Raw genomic sequence first — 24,120 nt, 5'->3', positions numbered from 1 at the left:
AGGTGAAAACTGGGCCTTTTAAGAGGCGCCCCATCACAAGGGAGTGTCTTTTCATGAATATCAAATGTCTTATGGATCCTATTAGTACAAATGGTTTGTTTCATCTAAAGCCCCAGGACAAACCTGGCTTCTGTCTAGTCTGTTGAGGAGTTGAGTCTACAGCAGGAGCGCTGCTCACCCCCACAGCTGGATGGGAAAGGCAGGGTAGTTGGTGGCCTGGCTGCTCAGGGCAACGAGGCCGCCCACAAGACTCATTTAGCCAGGTCCCTTCGTCAAGGGCCTGCCCACTCCAGTCCACAACCACATCCTACACCCACAGGGAGAAAGTCTCGCCAGCTCCAGAAGGTCCATTTCCTGAAAAGAAGGAAGCACGCTTGGCATTACTGTCCTGTGTCCCTCCAAACCCCTCAGCATACCTCTCTCTCCTCTCTCCCTCTCTCTGGGTTTTGAGACAGTGTTTCTTGTGTAGCCCTGGCTGTCCTGGAATTCCCTGTGTAGACCAGGCTGGCCTTGAACTCAAAGATCCATGTGCCTCTGCCTCTCAAGTGCTAAAATTATGGCGTGCGGCACCACACCAGGCCCATCCTACTCTCTTAACCCCGAGTTACAAGCAGACGGGTCTTCAGTCACCTCTTCCTGACTGTGTGAGTGCTACTTCCACACTGACCATGATGCCTGGAGGCCCCACTGGCGCAGACGGGCCTCACTGCGAGGGGTTCATGGTGGCCTTGACAGATAAGGGCCAATACAGTTACAACCTGGGCTAGCCTTTCGCTCCTTCTTGGGCATCGCTGTCTCCCTTTTAATCAATACCTGGTTTAGTTTTTGTAGTTCTTAATTATATTTCTATTACTTTAGAAATTAATGATTCTTGGGATCAGCATGAGGATGCATGTACCCAACACACACACACACACACACACACACACACACACACACACACACACACACACACTACATAACTAAACATTTGTTTTTCTATCATGCTAGCAATGGCTTTTCTAGATCAGATAGAAAGGAAACGGTTTCTCCCTTTCTTCAGGCACTGGCATTCTAATGCTGGGAGTACATTTTAAGCAGTTTTTACTTTTCATTTTACAAGCTGAATCCAAATTTCTTTCTGTAGAAAATTAGAAAACATACTATAAGGCAATGGGGAAGATTCTTACATAGAAATTGGCACAAATATGCATACTATATGTAATGTGACCAAGGCCCGCCCTGTTCCGGCTGCTCCGGCCCCCTGGGCTCTCATTTGACGGGGAAGTGTCTCCCTGCCGCACTTTCTACCCCTCCTACAGTTTCAGGGCGGCTAACATAACTGAAAGGCCAGTGTCTTCTGCTGAGCTGTGACCCGGCGTGAGCTGCAGAGCTGAGTCCATGTCCTCTGTATTTTGTGCTGCTGGCCCCGTATTACCTTGGTTCCCATTCTATGCCAAAGATTGTTCTACAGAGTTTCTGAGGCAGATGTCAGCCCCACTTACAGAAAAAACAAAGGCACACAGAAGGTCACAAGTGTGGAGGCCATGACGTGAGTTAGTCAGAAGGGACAGCAGGGCCAGAGTCAGAAAGCCTGGCTGGAATGGGCCAGGAGGTACACCACTGCCCAGTGCTACCCTTTAACATGCTCCTGGCTGGAATGATAAAACCATGAACAGAACTTAGACTGAGGGGGTTGGAGACATGGCTCAGTGGTTAAGAGCACTGACTGCTCTTCCAGAGGATCTGGGTTCAATCCCCAGCACCCACATGGCGGCTCACAACTATAACTCCAGTTTCAGGGGTTCCAACACCCTCATACAGACATATATGCAGGCGAAAGACCAGTTTATATAAAATAAAAAAATTTAAAAAGAATTTAGGTTGAAAAAGTTACAATGCAAACATGCTCAGAATTACTTCAAGTATCAATTTCAGCACAAAACACTTTGATGTTCCCTGAATCTGCATATAAGAAACACTATGGGCTCGTCTCCATCAGGGGGCCCACACAGGGCACTGACAGTGACCTCTCACATACCCCTGTGTCTTTGCACTGTCTCTGTAGGGCTGAGATGAGGGAGAAATCATGCCTGAGATAACACTATTAAAGCTGTACTAGCAATTTCATAGGTTATGCAGATGGTACTGCCACTCGGTTATACAAGATTTATGGCCTGAACACAGAATAGGCATGTGCAATACGCAGCTGCCACAAAAGAATGTGGTTATCCACAAGCTCAGAGCACCACAACAAAGAGAGAGCCAGTCAGCAAAACAGCAGCTGCTCAATGTCAGCAGAGAAGTCCCTAGAGGCAACAACTGCTGCACTGGAGCACATGGCAACCGCTTCAAGTCCCCGGGGAAAGGTACCAACCAGTTTTCTGGTTGTTGTTGTTGTTGTTTGGTTTTTTGAGACAGGGTCTTGCTATGTAGCTAAGGTTGGCCTGGAACTTGCTGTGTAGCTCAGGTTGGCCTCAAACTTAATCCTCTGGCTTCATTCTCCTGAGTACCCATATTACAGGCATGGTTCCCACACCCAGCTTTGATGCTAGTAATTGTTTTAGAGACAAGAGCCTCACTCTGTAGCCCAGACTGTCCTGAAACACTATGTAAAGGGTAGCATCGGACTCTTGGCAATCCTCTTGCCTCAGCCTTGTGAAGGCTGGGTTACAGGTATAAGCTACCTGGGCTGACTCTGCACAACCAAGTTTAATACTTAATGCCCAATATGTTCCCTGAAAGACAAAGGAACAGCAAAACCTTGAGACACTAAAGTATACACATGCTTAATGTTTTCTAAAAATCCTGGATTTCAGACAGCAGCATCCCATGTGCGCCTGCGCTGGGTGCTAGACAATCGAGGCCATGGAAGTCTTGGATCAGGACTTATTTATTAAAGGATGAATTGATATAACACATTCATGAATACAGAATGAAGCGGCGCCATCCACCTGGGAGGGATGAGAAAGGTCTGGACCAGGCCGCTGAGCTTCCGTGTCCAAGAGGGCACGCATCTCTCCCACCTCGATTTTTAAAAGCTCAGGGATCCTCACAGAAAACCACGCCCATCAGGCCAATCCGCTCCATCCCATTGGTCATTAGATTGAAAGGCCAAATTCCCACAACCAGATGCCACGCCAGGCGGTTTCCCCGTTTTCAAGTTTGTGTGATCTCTTGGACTGGAGGAGGGCTAACAGGGCCTCTTTTGCAAGCCCATGCCGCAGTGGTGCCACTTGAACATCTTGTTCGGCAGCGAAGGCCCAGCTGATAGCGCTCTGCCACGCAAAGTGCTCACTCAGACACGGATTCCCTTTTGACAGTCCTCACAGCACTACAGACAGCATCGGAAGACACACACGGATACTTGTCACAAAGACCAGAAGCAGAAGGCTCGCTTTTAAAGCGTTTAAGATCATAGTATCTCACAACTTTGATTTCTGTTGTGTTTTCCTGCTGGGGTTGAACCTGCCAGTTGGCTGTACCCACAGCCCCTTCCCACTTACCAATACTGACCGGTACAAGAAAGGTGCCAATAACAGAAACATCTGTGTTCTCATCAGTCTGTGTACTGGCTAGTTTTATGTCAACTTGACACAAGCTAGAGTCATCTGAGAGGAGGGAGCCTCAATTGAGAGAATGCTTTCATAATATAGGCTATAGACAAGCCTGTAGGACATATTTTAAATCAGTGATTCATGGGGGAGGCCCAGCCCATTGTGAATGGTACCATCTCTGGGCTGTGGTCCTGTGTTCTATAAGAAAGCAGGCTGAGCAAGCCATGAGGAGCAAGTCAGTAAGCAGCACCCCTCCATGGCCTGTGCACCAGCTCCTGCCTCTAGGTTCCTGCCCTGTGTGAGTTCCTGTCCTGACTTCCTTCAGTGACGACGGATTGCAACGTGTAAGCCACACAAACCCTTTCCTCCCCAAGTTGTTTTGTTCATGGAGTTTTATCACAGCAATACGACCCTAACTAAGGCAGTCTTCAGTAATGAAGCCCCCAGGTGCAAGTGTTCCCTTACCTGCTTCCCTCTCAGAAGCCACTGTCCCAACTGAGGGTTTCTTTACACTACCTCAGTTGGCAGGGTTTCTACACCATATAATGCTACTACTCTCCACGGTTTAAATTTTATTAACTACTCTATGCACAATATGTCTTCTGACATCTGCTCTTTGCATTCAACGTAACTGGTTTTGGAAAGTATTTACAACCTTTCCTAAGAGCTGTACTGTCAGGTAGGTTTGTACATATTCAGGTTTTTTTGTTACAGGAGATCCATTCCTTATGGTCCTTAGAATCTCACAACTACTGATGCCCCAAATCCCACATCTAGGAATCTAGTTAATCTAGCTCAAGCTGCTAATGATGTACATGCAAGATCACTGCAAAACTGCTTAGAAGAATAAAATATGCACTGATGGGGTATGGCTAAGGAAACTATACGAATCTATACCATGGTACACAATGAAATAGTACAAATAGGGAACATTTAAAACAGAGCCAACAATGTGTCTCAGTGGGTATAGGTGCTTGCTGTCAAGTCTGACAACCTGGCTCCATCCCTGAAACTCACATTTTACAAGGTGAGACCTGAGTCCTGCCATTTGTTCTCCGACCTCCACACATGTACTGTGTGATATGTCCCTAACCCCCAAGATAACATGTCTACAAACTCTTTGCTATGCATGCTCCCTTCCAAAAGTTGAGGTCTGATTTTACATCCCTTGTCTTGAGGTTTTTCTTCCGAGAAAGAGAATCTGGTGCAGGTGATGCCTCCTGACCTCTGAGGCTAGCTTCCACAGCCCTCTTCAGGAGAGGAGGGAAGCTAACCACGTGAGGCCTATGGCCACCGGTAATGGCTGCAATATAAAGTTAGCCCTACTGAGTTACTGCCCAGCTCCTGATGACACTACATAATAGGAATACTTCAAAACTCCACTAAGCTTGGGGCTCTGAACCTGCAGTTGATACAAGAGACAAAACCAACAATGCTAATGTGGGCATGTCTCCGTTACTCACAGTAGCAAACAATGCAGGCATGTCTCACTGTGACTGTCTAGGAGTTACTGGAAGGAGTGGTAAGAGGTCAGGACCCTTTCAAGTTTTTGCTTTAGATGCTAAAGCATCACCTCAAAGGCTAAAGCACGAACGTTAACAGCCACAATTGTCCAGAGGTCTGTAAATATTTTAAATAAGACACACCCTGCAGAGAGCAAAGGAAGCCTGAGTGAGTGCAGGTCCTGAGGGAATGTGTGTTGCCATAAGCTCAGCCATGCCAATGACCTCACAGCCTCAGACTCAGAAGAAGTGCAAAGCCTTTCTTGGGACCAAGTGTTGACAGTATGTGCAGAAAATGTCCACCACAGCTTTTTCCCTCCACCCCCCATTTACAGCCTAAAGATGTGCCCCCCCAACCCTGGAGACTACGGCTACTAAGATTGGCTAAACCTGCCTAGTGTCCAGTGGTGTGCAATGACCCATCTCTCTGTTCAACTCTGTCACAAACACCCCAGCTTCCAGGGCTGCAGTGTCTCCAGCTAAGAACCCCCAGACCACTGACCCCAGCTTTCTGTGTCATCTGTCTGTCTTTTCTTCATTCCACCCCAGCCAGGTCTGTCCCTGGGGCTGTGTATTCCTAAAACAACTGAATCTCAACTCTTGTACAAGAAAAGAACAAAATGACTTTAATTTTAGACACACTGTGAACAAGTTCCTGGCTGACTGCTGATTAAAAGAGGCCAACTGAGAGTGGAGTGGGCAATTAAAGGGAGGCATAATGCTGGTACAGGACAGACAGATGACCGTCTGTCGGAGACAGAAGACAAAGCAACCTAACCCAAGCTATCTGAAGCTTCTAGAATGTGGGGACAAAGAACCTTGAGAATCTGGAGGCCTCTGAGGCTGGAACTGCCTCATGGGCTGTGACTGTGAGCATGTGTCTAAGGAGATGCCTGGCTGAGGAGGCACTCCACATGCAGAGCTCATGGAGAAGGACTTTTACTGGCATCCCACAGACCGGAAGTGAAGGTGGGAAGTGGGTAGAGCAGGGCACAAAAGACTGAATTCCTTTCTTGAGAGTTCAAACTTGATTTACGGAGACATTATTAGTTTCCTGACTTTGTAAAAGTCGGGTTTGAAGTGGGTCCTCAAGATATGAGTCAGAACGAGGTTTACCTGAACATCCAACCCCATGCTCACCAGGTGGCTTTCTCAGAAACACAATCTTCAAGAAAACGGTCATATTCATCACCAGTGTTCAGAAACACTGAGAAGGCATACACCTATCTTTGTGAAAATGTAGAAGAGGAAATAAAGAATGTCCCTGGTTTGTGTAGAGAAGAGGGGCTGGCTAAAGAAACCCACCCTAACCCTAGAGCCCGGAACTAGGGAGAGATGGCTCAGATCAGGGCAGAAAGAAACAGTTTGGCTTAAATCAGAGCCATCTCTGCCCCTGGCCAACTGACTTGTGAAACCAACCAACCACAGAGCAGGACAATAGAACCCTGGGCCCCAAGTCAACCCCTGGTTGACTCCACCCCCAAGACATCCTATGTAAACCGCCCTGCCTGGTCAGTTAAAAAAAGAGCTGTTCTCTCCACCTGGACTCCTCCTTTCCAAATAAATCTCTTTCTCAAGAGAGTTTTGGGTGTGAAGATCTTCATTTACTGGCATAGAGAAGACCCTTGCTGAGACGTCCCTCAGTGGACAGAGCAAGGAGGAGCTTAAAGAGCTGAAAAAGTAACACTTTTCTCGTAAGTCGGAGGAGATTGCTACATTTTTGCAATTTCTTAGGCTGGAGAAGCAGAGCTCTGCTAGGAAGCCCCCTTAAGTGGGGGCTGAGCAAAGCTCAGCTGTAGAGGCTCTCCAGGAGAGGAGCAGGATTGCAATATCCTGTGGGGAGACCATGCCCCATCACACCAGGTATACTCTGACTGTCCAGAACAGTCAGGATACCCTTCCCTGCTGAAGCAGTTCCAGGCCTGACTTTTCCAAGAAGTCAGAAAAACTTCCCCTCCAGGGTTGGGCTGCTTTTTTGCAGCCCCAGCCACCAGAGCTGTGCTAAACAGCTCCAGGTGTCTGGGATACCCAGGGCAGAGCTATCCTGAGCAGCTCAAGATGTTGCCTGACTCCCCAGGTAGTCAGGACACCTTTTCCCAGAGTTGCAAGAGTTGCAACAAATTTACTTACAGTTTGTATCAGTTTTCATGCTCAAGAATGGCAGGACATAGAGTCCTTATGTATCTGTCAACCAGGCATGTTAGAAACATACTGAGCCTCAAATAGATGGAGCTACAAAAAAAACCATCCTGCGTGAGGTACCCCAGACTGATAAGACAAACATGGTATGTACTCTTAAGTAGATATTAGCTGTAAAATAAAGGATAATTATATGCTACAATCCACAGACCCACAGAGACTAGTTAATAAGGAGGGTTCATGGGGGTGGGGAGACATCCAGATCTCCCTGGTATGAGGAAATAGATTTTATGAGTGGACTGAGGGCAGGTGGGGATGGGAACATGAGTGATCAGGTTGGGGGCATACGGAGGAGGAGAGTGTTGAAGGGGACTGCTGAGGGGCATTTCGGGGTTGGGTGGAAGCCTGGCACAGGGGACTCTCCCAGGAATCTATAAGGAGGACCCCAGCTTAGACTCCTAGCAACAGTGGATAAGTAGCCTGAACTGGCCACCTCCTGTGACCAAATTGGTACCTGGCCTAATTATCATCATAGAGGCGACATTCAGCAACTTATGGAGGCCGATGAAGAGATCCACAGCCAAACATTAGGTGGAGCTTGGGAATCCTTTGGAGGAGGAGAAAGGCGTGGAGGAGGAGCCAGAGGGGTCAAGGACACCATGGGAAGGTTCACACAATCAACTAACCTGGCCTCATAGGGGCTCCCAGAGACTGTACTGACAACCAGGGAGCCTTCATCGGACTGATCTAGGCACTATGCATATATGTTACAGTTGTGTAGCTTGGTCCTCTTAAGGGACTCCAAACAGAGGGAAGAGAGGCTGTCTCTGACTCTTCTACTTTTGGGACCCTACTCCTCATACTGGGTCACCTTGCCCAGCCTCAATACATGAGGAGGTGCTTTGTTTTGAGCCAGGCCCTCACAGTTCAAATCATCTCAGCACCACTGTCTTCCATGATCCTACTAGTACTGCCCTTTAAGGTCCACTTAAAAGTATTCAGCTGCTTTTCTAATCCAAAGTCCCAAAGTCCACATTCCAGCAACAAGAACATGGCCTGGCCTATCAGAGCAGTACCCCAGTTCCTGGTACCAACTCTGTCTTAGAGTTTCTATTGCTTGAAGAGACATCATGACCACACAATTCTTATTAAGGAAAACATTTAATTGGAGCTGGCTTACAATTCAGAGATCTAAGGTTTAGTCTACTATCGTTACAGCAGGAAGCATGGCAACAAGGCTACACCTCCTAATGGATCTGTGGGGGCCATTTTTATTCAAATCACCACCACCATCACCACAGGGGTCAAGGATTCAGCCCAAGTGCTCTGCCCCTGAGCTTTGGGCCCAGCCATCTTGTTTTTAAAATAATTTATTACTTAGCTTTGGCAGTCAACCAGTGAGCTGAAAAGCCTCAGGCAGGGAGTGACCTGGCTTAGCCAGTGACAGTGGGCCCAGAGGCTTTTTCTGGTCTTGTTAGAGGAACTAAAGCTTGAAAGTTCAGGTAGTTGAAGTTGCTCATAGACAATTGCTGTGATGCAATACCCTGGCAAATGCTCCTAAAGGGAGTGGAGTAAAGTGATCTGAATAAAAATGGCTCCCATAGGCCCAAAGGGGGCAGCACCATTAGGAGGTATGGCCTTGTTGGAGGAAGTGTGTCACTGGGGATGAGCTTTGAGGTTGTAGAAGCTCAAGCCAGGCCTAGTGACTCACTGTTTCTTCCTGCTGCTTGAAGATCCAGATGTAGAACTCTTAGCTACCTCTCCAGCACCATGTCTGCCTGTGTGCTGCCATGCTTCCTGCCATGATGATAATGGATTAAACCTCTGAAATGTAAGCCAGCTCCAATTAAATGTTTTCTTTATAAGAGTTGCTGTGGTCATGGTGTCTCTGCACAGCATCAGAAACCCTAACTAAGTACCCCTAAGATCAAGCGCCTCCTGTCTGGCAAACCTGATTCTTTATAGGCTTGGCTGGTAAATTCGTACAGGTGCTGGTGGCAAATGCCTGTAATCCCAGCACCAGGGAGGTTGAGAAGCAGGAAGGAACCAAAACAGAACAAAGACTCTCACAAGTAAGCAATCTAACTCAAGCATCAACAGAAACGGGTCAGAATAAATTTCTTTATCACAACCATTCCACACTTAAAGCATTTAAATGTGTAAGACATACAGTTAATAATTTCATTATTTATTTACTTAATTACAGTGCCAGGCACAGAACTTGGGACCTCCTGCATGCTACGCAAGTGTTCTACAATGGAGCTACATAACCTACAATCAACCTTAAGTTTTCAACTTCATTAAGGAATTACTAAAACCACCTTGACTCTATACCATGAAAAGGGAAGTTTATAATCACCATGTGCAAATGTTGGTGCTGTGCTTTTTGTTGTTATACAACACTGAAAGCCCCCTCCCTTTTCACTAGAAAAGGAAGATAAAGAGAACCTGTTGCATAACGTTTAAAAACATGTTCTTCCCCGGAAGATGGCAGCTGAGTAAGAGTCTTGGTGACAGTCTCCCACTGGCACACCAGGGCACAGTGATTCCCATGCCTGAGTGCTAAGGAAATCAGCGGACTAGTTTTGAAACAGCTACTTACAATCAAGCCTTGTTGCTTTCAAGTTTCATGGAAAAACAAAACAAAACAAAACCACAAATCAAGACTAGCAGATAAGACCCAAAAGTAGTAAGCAAGGAACCAAACCATCAGTCACTTAACCACAAAGACTGAAAGAGAAGAGGAAATACAGCAAAACTAGAAAACCAGTTGTAAAATAAGATAGACTCGGACCCAACCGATCAACAGTAACCTTGAGGTATATGCATTAAATCCCCCAATTAAAAGACAATGAATAAATGTGGGCAGAACCCCAAATTTCTATCAAACTAAATGGTCTTTACAAAAAACTAAGTTCAACTGTTTGAGCACATGCAAACTGAAAGTAAAGAAAGAAGACAGAATCCCATGAAAAAAGGAATTTAAGAGAGGGTAGCCTCATAGGTAAAATATGTGTTAAAACAAAAGCAGTACAAATAAATATGACCATTATACAATGATGGGAGATTCGGTCCAGCAAGAGGAAGTGAAGATAAAATTTCAACAACATTAGCTGACAACTTTAGTATTCCACTGTCAGCAACAGACAGGTGTCTGGGTCTCAATCCAGAGGAAAGCAAGCATGTCAAAGAGGTAGCTGCATGCCCATCTTGACTGCAGCTATCAATCACCAGAAATGCAAACAACCTAACTGCACCCGCTGATGACAAAGACAATGTGGTGGGTACACACAACAGAACGCCATTGATGATAAAAGACGTCCTGACTATCCTGTGACACAGATGGACTGAGGATCATGTCAGGTGAAATAAATCAGAAACTGAAACAGCAGCACTGTACGCACACACGCACGCACGCACGCACGGAATCTAAAGTTTGGTCCTGGCTATGGTATGGTAGACCATATGAGACAATTTGAAAAACAGGCAGACTTTGTAACAAAAAGAAAAAAAGGAAAACCAGGGCTGGTTTTCTGTTCTGAGCACCGACTGCCATAGCTCACAACCACCTACAACCCCAGGTCAAGGGGATCCAACGCCCCCTTCTGGCCTCCAAGGGCATCTGCATTTGCAGTGAACATATCATTAAAAAGAAACATTTTTTAAAATGTTGACACTGTGGTTGTTGACCAGAGGATGGAAGGGTTCTGGGAAAGTGGAGGGTACTAAGACCCCATTAGAGGAGCCAGAAGCTTGCTGGTTTCACTGGAGCTTGACCATGGAGAGAAATGAAATGGAAAAATAGTCAGTAGGTTGACTCAGTGGGTAGAGGCTTGTCAAATTTTTCTTTTTCTTTTTTCAGAGTTAGTTTATGAAAAATTATTCAAAAAGCAATGATTGGACAACCACCTAAAACATGACGAGTTTTTTCTAAAGTGTGAAAATGACATTAGGGTTATGGTTTTGAAAAGTCTTCATGTATATTCACAAAATCCACAAAAATTAAAGTGCCCGCCTTCACAAGAGTCTCTCAAAGGGCAAAGTTTCAAGGCATAAATGAATAAAAAAACTCACATTTGTCGTCTCCCTCTCTCATTACACTGTCACAAAAGGACTAATCGGGATGACAGCTTTGCCAAGGTTAGCTTTCATGTTTCAGGACATTTATTTCATGGCTAACCCTGGACAGGTGCCTAGAACACAAGTGTCATGCTGACCTACGCAGAGTCCACCATGTGACGGGACCTCTCCACTATTCTCTGTAACATCTCAGTTTCAGTTCTGAAGCTTGAGGGAAGCTTTACTTTCCTACGGACTTTCCCCTTACTCTCTGGACTGACTATCAGGTCAAACAAGTTAGCCGGTAGAGTAAAATCCCCACCACACCAAGGGTCTAGCTGCCCTCATGCCTCTACAGGTGGGGTGTCAGGTCTGTTTTCAGAAGGCTTCCACGCAGTGACCATCACCAGGCAACATATTCTAAACCCCAGCAAGGAAACAAATCCCTTACTTGCCAAATGCCATCAACTGTACTTTCTTCATATCTCGTTATGACCGCCATGCTGAGCATATACCTATGCAAAGACCACTGAGGAGATGGCCCCTCAGCCACTGTGGGAGCGGGGGTGGGGGCAGTGCTTCTCTACTTCAGACACAGTGGAGTGTTTCAATCCTCTGCTTTTTCCCACTCACATTTAATTTGTCTCAACAGGCACCAGGATTGGAATTTCTAATAACTTATGGCTCAGCTTGAGAGCTGCTGCTCTGAAGATGGGAAGCAATCTGGGCTGGTGAGAAGGCTCAAGAGTCAAGCCTGCTGGAGTGGTCTGAATAAGAATGGCCCCCAAAGGCTCAAATACTTGAATACTGAGTCATCAGGGAGTAGCACTATTTAAGAAGGACTAGGAGGCGTGGCCTTGATGGAAGTGTCACTGGGGGTGGGCTTGGAGTTTTCGAAAGCTCACACCTGGCTCAGCATGGATCTCCCTCTCCCTCTGCTTTTGGAACAGGATATAGCTCTCAGCTACTTCTCCAGCACCACACTTGCCTACTGCCACGCTCTCTGCCATGATGATAATGGACTAAGCCTCTGAGACTGTAAGCAAGCCCTCAATAAATTTTCTTTTATACGAGTTGCCTTGGTGTATCTTCATAGCAATAAAGTGGTGACCAAGACAAGAGCTTACTGCTCTTTCCGAGGACTCAAGTTCAGTTCCTAAATCCCACACTGGGTGGCTCACAACCACCTGTATGTAACTCCAGGTCTCCCTTTCTGGCCTCCATGGGTATCTGCATACATGTGGCACAGACATACAGACACACAAGTAAGTAAGTAAGTAAGTAAAGACCGATGCAAGTTGTAAAGTTATGTTAAAAGTTAAAAAGCGATGGGTAACCTAACCATTTCCAGGACTGAAGGAGCCATTCATCCACAAGCACAAGAACCTTTTTAGTAAGTGGCTCACTGAAGTGAAAACTGCCTATCTTCAGTGCTGCCACGGCCCAGTCACCGCTGCCTTGCACAGACAATGAGCACAATAAGAGGGAGTCTCTCCTTCTCTAGCCTGGTTCCTTTTCCTCTCTCACATGGCTCTGCCTGTAGGGCCTCTCCAGTCTGCCGTGAACTCGCAGCGCTCAATCTTAATTTCTCCCTTTGAAATGATCTCCAAACATGGGGGTGAAGTGTCTGCTCACTGACCCAAACAATGAAACATCTGAGCACAGAACACCAGCCTGCAGCCCCCACTCCCACCTGCTATACCCAGTCAGTCAGCAGCAGGCCTGTGCAGACTCCTCACCACTGTCCTGGCCTACAGCCATTTACACTCACTCAACAGGTTCCTAATCATGAACCTTGCTCTTTGAAATGTCAATCAAATCATGGGATTGCCCACCTTTGAGTTTTCCATGGCTTCTGGCTGCATTATAATCAATTTCAAACTCCAGGGAGACAGTTGTCCTCCTCAGGAGAGCTGCAGGACCAGCCTTTTTCCTCTTGCCTTTTTACCTTCTTACAAAGCAGACATGTTGTCCTGCCAAGAAGCTGCTAGGTGTGCAGCCTGATTTCACCTGGGAAGAAGCAAGATTCAGGGTTGCTTCTACACAGAATCTAATCATGGCAACTCCCATAAACACAAGAGCTCTGTGCTCTCTGACTACACCTTGGTGACTCCTGGCCCCCAGGGCGAGGACAGCCTGTACACTTCTTCTATACAGAACGCCTGGTTATCGCTTACTGTTCCAACAGAAATTCGTGCCAGGTCCTGCACTGGGCCCTGGGATGTGGTGGCTGAAATCAGCACTGCCCCTTCAGGCACTGGCTGTACAGTGGAGTAACAGGAAGAAAGCATCATGTAGACATAGAAATCTGTGAGATCAAGGACTGCTCACTAAGGAGTGAGGCCTGAGCACGTCAGTGACGTACGGACAACAGGCAGGCAAAGGCGGACACAGGAAGGACAGTCCTTTAGTATCAAGACCAGTCTGGTGCAAGGCCTGAGGCAGGGGAGCCAGGGGAGTCTGGAGAAGGAGGAGGAACAGAACCATATGAGTTCTTGCTTGGTCAGTGCTGAGTGCTGGGGTCCTTACATGCCACCTCACCTACCCTGTGAGGCCTGTGCTGCTGAATGGAAGGAGAGACTCAGAGAGACTACATATCATCCATGTCCAACCAACAACAAAATGATTCTTTTTCTCTTTTTATTTTCTCTGAAGAACAACATGAAATAGATACCATGGGTAGACACTAAAAACCAGTGAGGAGAGCAAGCAACCAAACCAGTTTCCCAGAGCCTGCAGGCCAGTCTCAGAGCACCCAACACAGTGTTTTCTCCTTTTTTCATCCCCCCTCTCTTCCCCTCTCTCCTCTTCTTGGGAAAGTAGCAAGGAAACTCTATTTGAAGCAAAGGTTATAAAATACAGTGTCCAGTAAGAGTTGCGGAGGGGAATGTGTGATCTGAGTGAAGTGTATGAAAAAATTTTCAGCAACAAGAAAAAAAAAGCCCAAAAAAACGACAAAGCAAAAAGAACTGCTCACACTACCCCCTTGGCGAGCAGCGCCTGCATCCTGACCTCCTACAAGGAGGCCTCGCACACTGCCCGGGGTTCTGAGGACTCTTGCTCATGGGGCCCGCCACCCATCTGGACTGTGTGGCCCTCTCTGACCTGTACTCTTTTTTTTTTTTGCTCTGGATAAAGTAATTTTGCTTCTTCTATAAAAAGAAACAAAACAAAAAAGAAAGAAAGATAAGAGGGACAATGGGCCACATGAGTGAGCAAGTATGTTATAAGCACAGGCCATGAGGGTCTGAGTTCCCATTTTTCAAATACTGTGCTCACAAATTTAAGCTGAAAAAAAAAAAAAAACACCCAAACCTAAAATAGAGTACTTTTAAAATTGTGTATATATTTACAGTGTACTACATGTTTTGAGCCACTGTGGATTGGCTAAATCACGCCCCACCTCACACTTTTTTTTTATGGTGAGACCTCATAATCTATTCTTTTAGCAGTTTTCAAGTATGAAACATTGTTATTGGGCTGGCAAGATGGCTCAGCTGGTAAAGGTGCTTGCTGCCAAGCCTGACAGTCTAAGTTCCATCCCCAGGACATGCAGGACAGAGAGAACTCACTCCTATAAGGTGTTCTCTGACCCCCACACAACCCATGGACACACACACATAAAACAAAGTACTCAAGTAACGATGTTAGCTATTTACTATATCTTACAAAATTTCCACATGAACCATGAATTACCTTTACAACCAGAAAAGGGGTACCTAAACCAGCCACAACAACAAAGAAACTCACAACACGCTTACAGTGGCGATGTGCACAGCAGTCCCGGTCGAGTCATCAACATGCCAGGTGCAGTTCAGGTTCCTAATCACAACACCAGTGTATTAGAGACAGACATGGAAGGAAAACCAGGACATTACGTCATCCTAGCTGCGGAGTATGAGAGAGTGCAGTGGGCCAGACTCACTGACAGACACTACAGAAAAAAGACCCCGAAAGTTGACTGAGTTGCCATGACCCGTTTCTAGCCTCCTATGTTTTGACAGCTAATCCGTAATTGTTTTGTCCCCTATTCCTGTATACGATAACATAACCAAAAAGCAGACACCCTTCCACGTCACTGCCAACAGTCCTTGGAGGAAGACGGTCGCTCCTGCCTCAGAGTGCCTGTAATACAGTGCTATGCCAGCTGTCTCCCCTGCCTGGAAGGTTCTTTCCTCTGTTGTGGATAGGGCTGGCTCTCTCCGGTCTTTAAGTCTCAGCTTAAGCCAGCCCACCTTGTACAGGTCTACCCACACCAAAGAACCTGAAGGAGACCCGTGGTCAGTCTCTACCCCACCCATCACCTATTTAGGTATGGATTTTACCTGTTTACCTCTTATCACCATCTCAAACCATCTGCAGTTCATTTCTTCCTTATACTCCCTCCCCCTCCCTTGATGGAACACTCAAGAGCAAACTCAGATCTATTTTATTTACTAAATGCCTTGTGCCTGAAACAGCACCAAGTCAAGTGGGTAATCCAAACATCCATCTGGTTCAGTAGGTGGGCATGCAGTGTATGATTATTCCACTCCACAATCTGAGGGAAAATCTACGGACATTCCACGTTACCAGCAATCTTCAAATGCAAGCACACAAACATGAATGTCATTAATAGCAGGGAAAATCAAACAGGTTGAGTCTGAACTGGCTTTTCAGAGCAGTGAGGGAAACTCTTTCCCAGATCAAATCTCTCTCTATAACCCCACCACCACTTTTAAAGTTCTGCTGTTTTACTTTAAAAAAAAAAATCATTTTAGTTGTGTGTGTGTGTGTGTGTGTGTGTGTGTGTGTGTGTGTGTGTGTGTATGCACTCTAGTGCAGGTGCCTGCTGAAGCCGAAAGCATTGTATTCCCTGGACTTGGTATACAGGTGGGTGTGAGTCACCTGATGTAGGTACTAAACACTGAAATCAGGTTCTCCCTTGATAGGAGCAACAAAAGCTCTTAACTGCTAAGCCATCTCCTATAAACATAATAAATAAAATAATAAACAAAAGTAATACAGATGGAAAGTGACAAGGGAAGAGACCTGAGGCCAATCATTGGCCTTCACCACATGCAGGCGAATGGTGAATACACCTGTATACATACACACACACACACACACACACACACACACACACACACACGTTTTCCTTCCCCCTAAAATAAGCTAACAGGAAGAGACATTCACCTAACAGCCTAGTAATATATGTAAAACACTCAACTACCCAGTGGTAATTACCATTATACTTGCTGACAATAATTGATCAACCCAGTTGATAAATATTACTATACTTGGGGGCATCTTTCTAGTCCTTTTCTCCCCCATGAAGTTTTCTGTAATTCTGTCACATATACTGGAATTCAGCACAGTCATTACTATGATCATAACAGAAGCATAGCTATGTTTCACTAGACATCAGCAGGAAAGGCAGACCTAATGAGAACAAGGCACAGGGTGTGAGGATGAACCACACAGGACTCCGGGACCAGCTGGGTGGGCTAAGTCTCTAATCCCAGAACCCACAGGGTTGAGGCAAGAGGATATCAAGTTCAAGACCAGTCTGCATCACACAGTGAACTTGAGCAAAGCCTAACCTACATTGTATGACATGGTTAAACAAAGAAATAAATAACAACACAACTCCATGAAGTTGCACAATAATGTGAATGCACATAATAGCAGGAACTGTAAATGTAAAGTGGCAAAAATCAGAAATTTCATCTCATCCATATTTTACCATGAGAATATTAAATATAAAACATTTTAGGGAGTCAAGATGTGGTCTACTTTGTGCCCTGAGCACTCAGACTATGTGCAACCTTTCCAGTTTCTGACTCTGTCAGTGTCATGGGCCACAAGAATATGAAATAAGAGTCCAGCTGTATATAATAAGCTATACCTTGATCGACCAAGCAGTCCTTCAAGAGGGAAGACATTTATCATGGAATATTTGGTGTTATTCAGCTTTCAATATATATCAGGTCATATGGTAAACAGTTTAGCTTCTCAGACCTGCTGCTGATCCACTAGGTAACACCCCTGCAGGGCCTAGGAGACAGGTGGGCTGTAGATGCATAGCTTTGTTTCTTGTGCAAATGAAGCTCAGACCATTCCCTTGCCTTCAGGCTTAGTAGCCGCCCCCCCCCCCCCCCCCCCCCCGCAGAGCTATTGCCTCAGGACAATAGGGTTTTTTGCATAACCAGGTGCAGTAAAGACTGGAGCAGAATTCCTGGTCAGGGCAGAGTTGCATGGCTGGGGGGAGAAGAGAACAAGGCAGAGTTTCTGTAGATGGTAAGGCAGGCTGGCTCAGGCCGAGGAGTAAGGAGAGGGAGGAAAGATGGAGGATGAAGGAACAGGGGACGAAGAGGAGATCAAAAACATAAGGGCCAGAGTCGCATGGCTGGGGGGAGAAGAGAACAAGGCAGAGTTTCTGTAGATGGTAAGGCAGGCTGGCTCAGGCCGAGGAGTAAGGAGAGGGAGGAAAGATGGAGGATGAAGGAACAGGGGACGAAGAGGAGATCAAAAACATAAGGGCTTAGTTACTATTAGACTATGAGAGGACAGAAAAAGAAGGGACAGAGAGAAACTGAGTGTCAGGACGGAACTGAAGCTATGTAGACAGAATTTTGTCTTAGAGAAATAAAGGACAAAAGAGCATGGTGTTCATAGATTCTTTTCCCTCAGATGACCCCCACTGGATGTAGTGTCTTCCCCAGGAATCTGGGAAGGATTTTCTCAGGGCAGGCCCCTGGGAAAGTTCTGACAAGTCAGCACTGGAAATGAAGGCAGTGGGCAGGTGCCCTATCGTGTGACAGTACCTGCAAGCTAATGAGCACAGAGCCCCAAGAAGGGGCTCATTTGTCCCAAACTAAAAGTGTGAGTGAAGGAACGGCCTCATTAATGGTGTCTCTGGAAAAGGAAGATGTCGGGTCGAAGTCTGATGGCTCAAACGGTGGCATTCAGAGCCAGCAGGACAGCTCAGGGACTTTGTTCATTAGTGCACCTGCAGACTCGTGACTTCACAAGCCACATGCACGTTGAAATCAGTATGTTTTTGCCTTGTTTGGGACACGGACTGTACTGGTTAGGATTCTGTCAACTTGACTAAGCACCAGCCATCTGGGAGGAGTGAACCTCAACTGAGAAAGGTCTCAATCAGACTGGCCTACAGGCAGGGCTGTGGGGAACCTTCTTGATCAATGATTGATGTGGCGGGCACAGCCCACTGTGGGCAGTGCCATCCCCGGGCAGGTGGTCCTGTGTAGTGGTATTTGCTCTGCCCACGACCTTGGGCTGTAAGGCCCAAAGGAGGTGTGTTTCTTGCCGTCCTACGTGACCTCTTAAAAGGGAGAGGGGTCACGAGTCCCTTCTTCCTGTTTCCTGGTGTGATTGGATGGCCAGGTGGATTCGCTCGCAGTCAGAACAGAGGACGACTTCAGCTGTTTACTAAGTTCTGTATTCATGAGTGTATTTCCTCAATTCATGTCCTAATAAATTCCCTAATACTCCTTAGCAGAATCCCGTGGATTTCTCGCTTTAGTCCTGGACTGGGTAAGAAAGCAGGCTGAACAAGCATGAGGAACAAGGCAGTGAATAGCATTCCCCCATGGGCTCTGCTTCAGTTCTTAACTCCGAGTTCCTGCCCTGAGTGATGGAGTGTGACCTGACAGTTGTATGATGAAATAAACTGTCTTCTCCTCATGTTGATTTTGCTCATGGAATTTTATCACAGCAACTGAAAGCAAGCTCACACAGGGTTCCCATGCATTCCAGGCTGCCTTGAAGTCCCTATGTGGCTGAGGATCACCTCGAAGTCCTAATCTTCCTGCATACACCTCTCAAGTGCTAGGATTACAGGCACCCAGCTTCCCATACTTTTTCTTCAGTTACTCACATCTTTGCTGGACTAACACCAACCATCTAGTGAACCACCACCTGTTAATGCCTACAATGGGCAATTCTTTACACAGGCTATGGGTTCACTTGAGACAAACTTGTGGTTCAGCCAGGCCCTGGAGCATCTTGAATATACTCCCTGGCTAGCAGGGTTATAGCCTAGATGGAAGGAAACCCTGAATTTTTAAGATTTACCTGTCACATTAACACTGGAGGTCAGTAGAGGCACAGAGTTGTTTCCACTTGGAGGGCCTATAAAAATAAAGAGAAACATTAGTAAAGCGTACTGAGGATTCAACTTGGTATGAGCCCTCTGCCCTTCAGTGAAAGGTTTGGGGCTCCAAAGGGTATGCACACTGAAGCCAGCTTCTGACTGTTTTTGTGTGAGAGGTCAGAAAAGACACTACACCATGCAAAGACAGCATGGCCAGCGCTCTGAGGAAGAGTGCAGAATGTGTCCCTTACAGATGCCACCAGGTTGATGAGCAGTCCATTGTACATGCTTATAGTCAGGCTGTCTCCACTTCCTGGGCTGCAGGGGGGCGGGGGGGGGGAGGGTCTTGCATTTTGAAGGAACTGTGAGCTTGAAGAAAATGAGAGGCCCATTTAGTGCATGTATATCCATCATGCATATACTCCATGCCTAGTCAGATACAGGGAGTCTTTAAGCCTGGGGCCTGTATGCAGATGAGGGGGAGGGGAACTCACAGCTGCAGATGGGCAAGGCCTGAGGATGGCAGTGGTATGGGGGAGGGGAGGTAATGCCACAGGAAGTTCTGCTTGTACCACTGTTGCTATGAAACATCCTGGAGCTGTCAGTGGGTGTGAGGCTGCATTGTTAGATCTTCCACACGGAACACAGCAAGCTTCCGTAACAAACACTTGCACAGTGCTCACTATGTGCCACCTCTGGTGACGTCAGCTCTGTTCTGGGTGTTGTGGACCATCTTGGAAAGGCCCTCTTGTTCATGGGTTCCTCCTGGTCTTCTTGCCACCAGCACCCCTAGTTTCACTCAGTGGAGAGATAATATTTGTAGCTCTCTCATTTTTCAGTGAAAATCTCAGTAGGACTTTTCATTTTTAAGCTAGTACCTTAAGATTTGGAGGGAGGGCGAGAAGAGAATCCTGTGCTCCAGGTGAGCAACTTTCAGTGGTTTACTTTGGAACTGGTATAAAGACAACCCACGAGGGAAGGGAGTTCAGGTAATACTACTACTGTTCCTGCCACAGAGACCACTCCTATTGAGGTCAGGCTGAGCCCTGCTCTAAGTCACTCCCAATGTAAAGAGACACAAAGGTGTTTTATGTTTCTGACATAACGCACTCCCAACAAACTCCCTCACTCAAAACAGAAATCCAAAACAAACCAAAGAACCTTTAAAACACAAAGACAGCAACAACAACTTTGAAATATTGACCAACTGACAAATCTATTTCTTATATGCAAATATCTTCCTCTGGATGGGACTATCATCCAGTGTGAGACGAAACTCAGACAGGACCTGATCAGTCCAGATGTACCAGTCCAGGCATCAAGCAGTGGCCAACAATATTAAATGCTTCCTCTCAGCCTCCTGGAAAGTCTATGGCAGGAGCCCTGTTCTGCAGTGACAGGAACTGAGGCCCAGACAAAGCTGCTCTGCTCATTAGTGAGTCTGGATATGGATGGGGCTGATGAATTCCAAAGCCTGCATAGATCTATGTTCTCCTCTCCATCTTCCTGGTGTGACATCACCAACTGCTCCTTTCTCAACCAAGCCATCCTTTGGTTCCTCCCTCTTCTGGCTTCACTGTCCCATCTATTAGCAAGTGGTCTGTCCCACTGCCCAAGACCCCACAACAAAGATCAACCTGTCTCAACTGCTGCATAAACATCAATCACTGTCACTCCTGAGACAGTATTTAGTGGCAAAATATTTGAATGTTTAAACAGACATTCCATGCTTTCAGTTATAAGTTAATAAAAGTTATTTCATTCCCCCAAGGTTGTTGAAAGTGTATTTGTCATTTGCTATCAAAAAAATACTAACAGCCTGCCATCCTGCCTCCTGAGTGCTAGGATTAAAGACGTGTTCCACCAACCCAGTATCAGCATCATTACGATAAATTATTATTTTGGTATTTTGGGACAGGGGTGCTCTATACAGCCCTGGCTGTCCTGGTACTCACTATGTAGACCAAGCTGGCCTGGAACTCACAGAGATCAACCTGCTTTTGTCTCTCAAGTGTTAGGATTAAAGGCGTGTGCCATCATGCCAGGCAGAATAATATTTGAAAACCAGAAGTTCAATGACATTATCCTCTGTCTTTCACAATATTCTGGACAGCATTGTGGAATGAGAACAGTAAGAGCTAACATCAGCTGATATGGCCTGCTGATGAAATGGTAGAGTCTGGGCTCCGATCTGAAGTCAAATGTGTTACTTGTACTGTAAGTAAGTTAGCTTATCTGGAAGTCTCAGATTCTCAGCTATAAAATGGAGATGGTATATGAGTCTCCTAGGGGTGATTTACAGTGGAGAACATGGCAGAAGATGTACTTAGCCAATATTAGCCACATATCAGTATGACTGCTAAAAATCTCCATGTATTGTAATGCTGCTTATACCAGTTACATGTTGCATGCAAAGACTAGACGAGTTCTTTGGTTTTGTTGTATAGTTTTTAGAAATACGGTCTCCCTATGTAGCCCAAGCTGGCCTTAAACTTCCTTTGAAGTGCAGGGATTACCAGGGGGCCTGGTCCTGTTGATTACTCACTTAACAAAACCTCCTTTTAGCACAGTTTGAAGGTGACTAGTCTATAGAACTAAATTCATTGGCTCTACTAGTTTATGACATCAGGGCATCAGAGCATTTCAAGTTTTCCAAATAGCACCAACCTCTCTAGTGAGACATTTATAAACAGAACGCAGTATCGAACAACAACAAAAATGTGATCTGACAGCAAAAGCTAGAAGAGGGCACTCCACTCTCCTCTACTCAGTAACTCAGAGTAAACAGACTTATTTGTGCACACAAGGCAAGCAGGTGGAGAAAATGAACGAAAATTTCTCCATAAATGAAACTAAAAACACGCACAACACATGGACAGAACTGAAAACCACAAAGCCTTTGGTCACTTAAAGCTACTTATCCTAGTTTACTATTTCCCTAGCGACTGGACTCTAGTAGGTAATAAGGGAAAACAGAATTCTCACAAACTCAGAGTTCTCAAAGTGTCCAAAAGGTCAAGGCCCCGAAGGGAAACAAAAATCCCCTACACAGAAGCCTGCCAACACATTTTGTTACGGCCTTAATGACGTCGTGGGCTCTCAGACCTGAAGGTTGCTGCGCAGGTGACTCGCAGCCCTAGTGGCCACGGCCCCGGCAGAAGCCTTGCTTGCGCGGGGAGAACAAGGCGCGCACACCCAAGGCTCCCACCCAGCAGCACTGGCCCTGGAATCCAACTTGTAGCGTCTTGGGGGACCTTCTGCTGGAAGCTGTGTGGATATTCGAAAATCAGATCTGTTTCTGCAGCAATCAGCGGACATATTCAGTCTACAGGTCTTTCTACCAGCCACAGAACTCCAGGGAAAGGCTGAGTCCTCGGCAGAAGGGCCATCCCAGGAAAACTCAACAGGTTACCGGCACCACGCCGGCCTGCCGCCCCCAAGCCCGGAAAAGCCAGGCGGCCCCAGGACAAGCGTGAAACCCGCCCCAACCTCAGTTCCCCTCGGCCCGCGGAGTCTACGGCAGATGCGTGGAACTTTCCACGAGGACGCCGGACATGGAGACGCAGGCCGCCCCAGCGCGCTTCCTCTCCGCGGACCTACCGTCGGCCGGCGCCCCCGGCAGCGCCAGCACCTGCAGCGCGCCCAGCAGCAGCAGCGCGGCTCGCGCGCACAGCGCCATTGTTCCCAGGGCCCCCGAGCGCCCGCAGCCACCGCACGGCGCCCGAGCTGCCCTCCACGCACGCGACCGCTCCGCGTCCCCTTCCGCCGCGTCCCGCTCCCCGGCAGCGCCGCGGGCCTCGCAGGTCCCCCCAATGACCAAATAGGGCGCGGGCCGGGCTGGGGCGGGGCCGGGGCGTGGTCCGCAAAGTCAGGAGGGGCGTGGCCCACAGGAGGAGGGGCCGGGGAAAACTGCCGAACCAGAGGGGGCGTGGCTCTGAGAAGAGGGGCGAGGCTGAGAGGGCGTGGCCGAAGGAGGCGGGTGGGGGCGTGGCTCTTCGAACTGAATGAGGCCTAGCCGAGAAGGGGCGGGGCGCTCGAAAGCGGGTGAGGGCGTGGCCTTCCGTGCGGGGCGTGGTCGGAGCTGGGTGCAGGGACCATGGCGCCCCTTTTCTCTGCCACTGGCTGGCAGTGGTCTTGCCCGAGGTCCGGAAGACAGGCTTTGTACAGAAGTTTTCGGGTGAGGATTGGGGCGTGTGCGGCTAGTAGCGAGAAAGGAAGTCGCAGGCTGGATGACTGCAGAGGGAGCCCCTCAGAGGAGTGTAGGAAGGTCGGACTCTACCTAAGAGCTGACAAACTCGAGTTCCAAAGTAAATATCACGATCTTCATACTCCACTTGCGCCCCCCTTTTTCTGCATATGTGCGGAAACAACTAGAGTGGGCGATGCGGCTTGCAGAACTGTTGGAAACTTTGCATCTATAACCTCGGACCCTCTCTGCATGGAGTCCGCTGACCTGTCTCAGGACCGGCTGTTGTGATCTAGTTTTTTGACAAAAATCTCTCTTAAGCCCCTAGAGCCAATGCTCCCAAAGACTATTTTGACTCCACTCAGAACTCTAAAATGGTATGTGACTGGTGTAGACTCCTCAACTAATGTCAAAGACAGATCAGGGCAATGCAGCTCTCTCACACCTGATCCAGGGCACTTTGAAGATAAGCTAAAAACATGGTTATGAGAAATACTTTTTTACCTCCAGCAAAGCTTATCGGTTATAGATGTGTCCTGATCATGGATTAACTGGTTGATCTGTTCTACATTTACAAGACTTATATCCGAGGTTGCAATC

At 47.1% G+C, this 24,120-nt stretch overlaps 1 protein-coding gene across 1 annotated transcript in view; it reads right to left on the bottom strand.

Moving 5' to 3' along the window:
* Tmem123 (transmembrane protein 123) overlaps positions 1-23,201 on the bottom strand; it is a 30,048-nt gene extending 6,847 nt beyond the window's left edge. Inside the window, exons 1-2 of the mRNA XM_059267280.1 lie at positions 22,935-23,201; positions 19,316-19,372 (exon numbers count right to left, since the gene is read on the bottom strand). Of these exons, the coding sequence (XP_059123263.1) occupies positions 19,316-19,372; positions 22,935-23,013 (136 nt within the window). The 5' untranslated portion in view covers positions 23,014-23,201. The remainder of the gene's footprint in view (positions 1-19,315; positions 19,373-22,934) is intronic.
* Between the last annotated feature and the right edge of the window lie 919 nt (positions 23,202-24,120).

This window comes from Peromyscus eremicus, chromosome 7 (genome assembly GCF_949786415.1).
Source record: "Peromyscus eremicus chromosome 7, PerEre_H2_v1, whole genome shotgun sequence".
NCBI lineage: Eukaryota > Metazoa > Chordata > Mammalia > Rodentia > Cricetidae > Peromyscus > Peromyscus eremicus.
This window is presented reverse-complemented; position numbering and strand designations above follow the sequence as displayed.